The sequence below is a fragment of the Megalobrama amblycephala genome, linkage group LG16 (genome assembly GCF_018812025.1).
Source record: "Megalobrama amblycephala isolate DHTTF-2021 linkage group LG16, ASM1881202v1, whole genome shotgun sequence".
Taxonomy (NCBI): domain Eukaryota; kingdom Metazoa; phylum Chordata; class Actinopteri; order Cypriniformes; family Xenocyprididae; genus Megalobrama; species Megalobrama amblycephala.
The window spans coordinates 12,527,504-12,533,772 of NC_063059.1; the positions used below are offsets into that span (position 1 = coordinate 12,527,504).

General features: G+C 36.3%; 1 protein-coding gene across 1 annotated transcript in view; it reads left to right on the forward strand.

The window, feature by feature from the left end:
* trim3a (tripartite motif containing 3a) overlaps positions 1-6,269 on the forward strand; it is a 35,167-nt gene that overhangs the window by 26,990 nt on the left and 1,908 nt on the right. Inside the window, exons 7-13 of the mRNA XM_048161881.1 lie at positions 197-587; positions 1,194-1,297; positions 1,395-1,562; positions 2,646-2,814; positions 2,922-2,981; positions 3,134-3,204; positions 3,440-3,580. Of these exons, the coding sequence (XP_048017838.1) occupies positions 197-587; positions 1,194-1,297; positions 1,395-1,562; positions 2,646-2,814; positions 2,922-2,981; positions 3,134-3,204; positions 3,440-3,580 (1,104 nt within the window). The remainder of the gene's footprint in view (positions 1-196; positions 588-1,193; positions 1,298-1,394; positions 1,563-2,645; positions 2,815-2,921; positions 2,982-3,133; positions 3,205-3,439; positions 3,581-6,269) is intronic.

Below are 6,269 nucleotides of genomic sequence, written 5' to 3' on the forward strand. Positions count from 1 at the left end.
AAAAATAAATTAAATATTTTTTTATAAAAATAACTTTATAATATCTGCTAAAATGTTGTAGGTTTGATCTAGGAAAATCACCATTGTGCCCTTGAGCAAAGCACAAATCCCAGGTTATTTCAGAGGGACTGTCCTTGTAATAAATGCTGTAGGTTGATTTAGGTTCGTAGCATAAGCCTTTAACTGCTTTCTCTAGGACAAAGACGGTGAGCTAGTAAAGACGGGAAACGCTGCACTGAGGGCTCAGATCAGCGGTCCAGATGGAACAGTCACCGAAACAGACATAACAGACAACAAGAACGGCACTTATGAGATCGGCTACACTCTCCGCTCAGAGGGCGAGTTCTCCTTCTCCGTTCTGCTCTACGGGCAGCCTGTGAGGGGCAGCCCCTTCCGCCTGCGAGCCATTAAACCCTGCGACGCCCCGCAGTCGCCCGATGACGTGAAGAGGCGCGTGAAGTCTCCCGGAGGAGGTGGAGGGGGTGGAGGACATGTGCGCCAGAAGGCGGTGCGCAGACCCTCAAGTATGTACAGTACAACGAAGAAGAAGGAGAATCCCATAGAGGATGAACTCATCTATAGAGTGGGTGAGTTGGGTGTTTTATTTACATCTTTACATCAGATTGTATCCCGAATTCCAATAATAAATATTTCAGAGATTGCACTAAATATCTTAAAAGTACAGTAATGTATTTTGGCATTTGAAGGTTTAAACAAAATATTTTTCCAACTTGATCCACATGATTTACAACATTTATTTAGCTTATATTTGAAATATATTTTGGTCAGAAAAGTTAGCTCTTAAAGTTACATGGTGAAGAAAAAAAAAAGAGATGTGAGGAAAATGCAGGAAAATGTTTTGTGTTCCCCCAAGAAACGTTTTGTTCGCTCGCAAAATGTTTGCGTTCCTCTGAGAAACATATTCGTTTGCAAAATATTATCTCGGGGGGGATGGAAAAAACTTTTTTCCATCATCATGTCCCTTTATAATCACTGGAAATGCCATGGGAAAATAAATGGTCAAAACCAATGGTCAAAACGTGTGGGAACCCTGTTTTTTTATAAAGAAAATAATGCAATAATGTTGCAGTCTTTTAAGTTAACCTGTAAAGATGAAAAGGTCATTTCTGCACTCTGCTTTATTGTTGGCCTGTGTCAGAATGTGTCAGCTGACCTCTTATTTGATGTGACAGGGACGCGGGGGCGAGAGCGGGGGGAGTTCTCCAACCTGCAGGGCATCTCTACCACCAGCAACGGACGAATCGTAGTGGCCGACAGCAACAACCAGTGCATACAGGTAAGACTAAGCAGCCTGACGGCCACCTTTAACAAGAAAACACATGAATAAATGTTGACTGCAAAAATCACTTTTGGTGTATTCTGTGATCTGATAGGTGTTCTCCAATGATGGTCAATTTAAATTGAAGTTTGGGGTCAGAGGTCGCTCCCCTGGCCAGCTCCAGCGCCCCACTGGTGTTGCAGTGGACATGAATGGCGACATTATTGTAGCCGACTATGACAACAGGTGGCTCAACATCTTCTCCCCAGATGGCAAGTTTAAGGTAAGTTGCATTTATTTCATGATCGTTTAACAAAAAAATATTAATATAAAAAAAATTAAAGACATTAAATATAAAATGTACTAAAATTCTAATAAAATAAATTGTAATTCAATAATGACTTTTTAAAATTAAATTAAATGAAATTAAACAATTCCAGAAATCACACATAGTCACGTGGCAGATTTGTTACTTACTTGTTCAGATGACATTTTCCAGTGAAAATTCTTATTTTGGTCATACTTCCAAGACTACTGTTGTGGCAAAAATTAAAACTCTCACTGCATAAGAGACAAATCACGTCCAATTGTCTTTCGAAAGGTATATTTTTATTGCAAGAAAGGTCAAACAGTCAACAGAAACACAAGTAGCTTCAGAGTGTAAGACAAAGAATGAAAGCTTCCCCTCACTTTTATATCTCTAACCTCCAAGGCTGAAACCTCTGTCCTTTTACCATATTAGGAACATGTTTACCACTTCAGTGTTTTTCCACTTGTCACCCTAAGTCACCCAAAGAATCCATACTTAAGCACAAAATCATCTAACCATGAGCATATAAGTAAAATCATATGGAAATTATACAGAAATTTCCCCCATACTACAATTTGTGATTCCGAAGTGCAGTATCCACCGGTGCTGTGACTGACAGCCACGCATTCTCCTCAAAACATTAAATTCATCCGTGCGGAGGAGCCGTGCCGATGCACAACCCACGTAAAGATGATAATGCCGCAAATAACTGCAATTGCAGGTTTCAAACAGAGATGGTGACAAAGAGGCAAAAACTATGGACTGCAGCTTTAATAAAACTTTAATACATTAGCTCATCCAAGAACGTGATTTCTGCCCGAGTCCAATTCCCATGATTCCACACTCATTCATGGCATCATCAAGCTACGACTTTGTTATTGTTTTGAAAAAGCGACCTCTGGCGGTGAAACTTGCATACTGTGCCTTTAACTCACTTTTCCAAGCACCAGATAGCTTATTTATGTTGCTTGTGGTACACTATAAATGTCTACCACGTTGATTTGATGAATTAGTTGCCAATTATGTGCTAATGTGTTTTTCTTGGCTTTCTGGCAGAATAAAATTGGTGCAGGTCGGCTGATGGGACCTAAAGGAGTGGCTGTGGACAAAAATGGTCACATTATCACAGCAGACAACAAGGCCTGCTGTGTCTTCATTTTCCAATCCAACGGCAAACTGGTGACCAAATTTGGTGCCAAAGGAACATCAGAGAGGCAGTTTGCAGGTAATGTCTCTTTTTTGTTAGTTTCTTGTGCTACTGCACTGGTCTTGAGCATTTATTTCATGGCCAGATCATGTTTTGATCAGATGACTCTTTCTGTTTCTCTGCAGACAAAAGTACTCCGAATACACCAACAGAGCCAAAGCAGAGTAAATCTGGCCCTGCCTTCAGTGCGTATTAATTTTTTTTTCATTTTTAGGTGAACTATGGTTGCATAAATCAAGTGTTCTCTATGTTGCCGGACTATTCCTTAGAAACAAAACAGCATCTTCTTAATGTGATAGTAACTCTCTCTTTTTCCCTCTCCTTCTATGGCCATAAGGTCCCCATTTTGTGGCTATAAACAACAAGAATGAAATTGTTGTGACAGACTTCCACAATCATTCTGTTAAGGTACGGTGAGCTCTTCTGTTTTATTGCGTAAATTGTTCCACATGCCATAACATGTAATTGTCAAACTCTAGCCAGGTCTGCTGTCCCTTTTTATTATGTTCTGCCTCTAATTAATGACACATCAATGTAACTTTTGCTTTTGTGCATAGTTCAGTTGCTAATGATACACATTTCTTAACATTGTTCTTTTTTTTTTTGTGGTCTTTTTTTTCTCTGGATTTACAACTTCTTGCAGGTTTACAATGCCGATGGAGAGTTCCTGTTTAAATTTGGTTCACATGGCGAAGGGAACGGCCAGTTCAACGCACCCACCGGTGTGGCTGTAGATGGCAATGGGAATATTATTGTGGCAGACTGGGGTAACAGTAGGATTCAGGTAGGCTATGGAACGTTCTGATTTTTATGTTCACATTAAATATGATTTATAGTAGTTTTATAGTTTGGGCAAATTCATAAATTTGTGTCTTAAAAATATATGTAAACCTGACTGTTTATATATAATGACCCCAGTATTTGCACACTTTAGACAGAATCCCAAATGTGTGAATTTCATTGCATTAGATAACAAAATGTCAAATCAAATAGCATCTGCAATTTCTGCAATTATTTTTTGCAATTACTTTTAGCTACCTTGCCTATATATATATATATATATATATATATATATATATATATATATATATATACTGTGTGTGACCCTGGACCTACAATACATTGTATGAGTCAAAATTATCGATTTTTCTTTTATGCCAATATTAAGTAAAGATCATGTTCCATTAAGATTATTTGTAAATTTCCTACCATAAATATATAAAAAATTAATTTATGTGAGTGGATATGCATTGCTAAGAACTTCATTTGGACAACTTTAAAGGCGATTTTTGATTTTTGGACAACTTTAAAGGCGATTTTTGCACCCTCAGATTCCAGATTTTCAAATAGTTGTATCTTGGCCAAATACAGACCTGCCAACATGTACGCATTTTGCGTACCAAGTACGCATTTTGATTTTGACATCAAAGTACGCTGGTACGATTTGTCACTCTATACTACGCAAAAACCCGGTGACTCCTCTGTGCACGCGTAGTGCTCAAATCCAGCAAAAGAAAGACTTCGACCAATCATAGCGCTGGGTTCATTTCCCCAAATAGCAAGCGGGGATGATTGACAAATGCATACGGCCTATCATTAAAAAAAGAGACTGCAAATCAGCAGCAACACAAAATCCCGCTCGATCCTCCTTCCGCTCCCGCCGTCTGACACTGACTGAATTCTCAAGCGAGGACAGTACAGCAGTCACGGTACTTCTGACTCCTTAAGGTAAACGGGTATACAATGCTCAAGTAATGTTGAACAACAAATCTAAATAAAATTGAAATCGCTATATGGTTTAGTGATTATGAAAATGTTGTGATGTGTGACTGACAAGCGCGAGTCTGGAGAAACAGGCGTTTGTTTATTTATTTATTCTCAGTGTTCAGAAACGTATAGCCTACATGTGTTGCGTTATTGTGTTAATACTAACTAAACTAACGTTACCTAATTGTGTTACATAGCCTACTTATTTTGTATGAAAACTAGCACTTATGCATTTAAAAGTACCGCTGATCAGAGCTGCGCGAGCTCTCTCTCATACACAAACGCTCGCGCGAGGCCGCGAGCAGAGAGGAAAATCATTGTAAAATGAAAATCTACGTTCTAGGTTTAAACTTTGTTCTTGCTTGTGTTGTTTTTTTGTCAGAAAACATTTTTAATTATCCACCCGTGTTTTTAAGATTCGGTAAATGACGAACGCTTTAGTTGACAACCCCCGGCCCTCGTTAGATGTCGGGCTAACTTCTAACGTTACTTGATATTCTTGAATACTCGATGCGTTTTGCTCTTATTGGTCATTTCTATTCATTGTCAGCTGTTTTCTATAAATATGTTTGTTTTGGCTAACCTTTAATTTGAATGTTTGTCTTGTTCAAAGACAGCTCGTTACAAATAGAAACCTTTTTTTCTGTGGGATTTAGTATCATATTTGGATATTGGAATAATAAATTAAGTATTTTAAATGAATCACATGTAAACTCAATGTTTACTGTTTTCTAAGGGTTTCTTAATCTTAGACCTGTATAGACCTAAACCTGTATAAAAGACTGTCAGGTTAGTTGTATGTAAATATAGCCTTCTTGAAATTGCAAACAAATTTTTTTAGTCCATATTAAATATATGCGATTCACTTGTGGTTGTCAGTTTGTATAAGCACACATTATGCAATGCAATATTAATCATGAATTAAAAAAATGCTTTTGAGCAGGTGTAGTGAAATTTTTAATTGTGTCATATTATAAAACTTTAACAGTCAAAATTAGATTAACAAAGATGGGTGGGTGTGTGTGCTTTGTGTATAGTATTCTCAAAAATGTAAAAAAAAAAAAAAAAATGACCTCCCCAAAAAAAAACCCGTGCCCCGTCCCGTCACACTGGTACTCGAAAAAAATTTCCAAGGTTGGCAGGTCTGCAAATATTGTCCTATCCTAACAAACCAAACATCAATGGAAAGCTTTTTTTTTTTTCTCACTGGTTTTGTGGTCCAGGGTCATATATATATATATATATATATATATATATATATATATATATATATTTTATGTGATTTTATAAATATAATTTGTAATTTCATTTTAATTTCTAATATAATTATATATTTTTTATTAAACACAATACAGTAGCCTACAGTAGCCCTATTTTAGTTTATAATTTTATGTTGTAATATATTTTCATTTATTTAATTATTTAATTTTATATTATACCAATTGGTAACACTTTACAATAAGGATTAATTTGTTAACATTAGTTAACTACATTAGTTAACATGAGCTAGCAATGAGTAATACTTCTACAGATGTTAACAAACATCACCTTATGGTAAAGTATTACCATATAATTATATATTTATTTTTTATTTAAAAAACTATTTAATATAGACTTTTTTTCAACCACCTAGCCCTTTAATAATTATATATATTATATTATTATTATTATTATTATTATTACAAAATGAATTCCACTTTACGGGC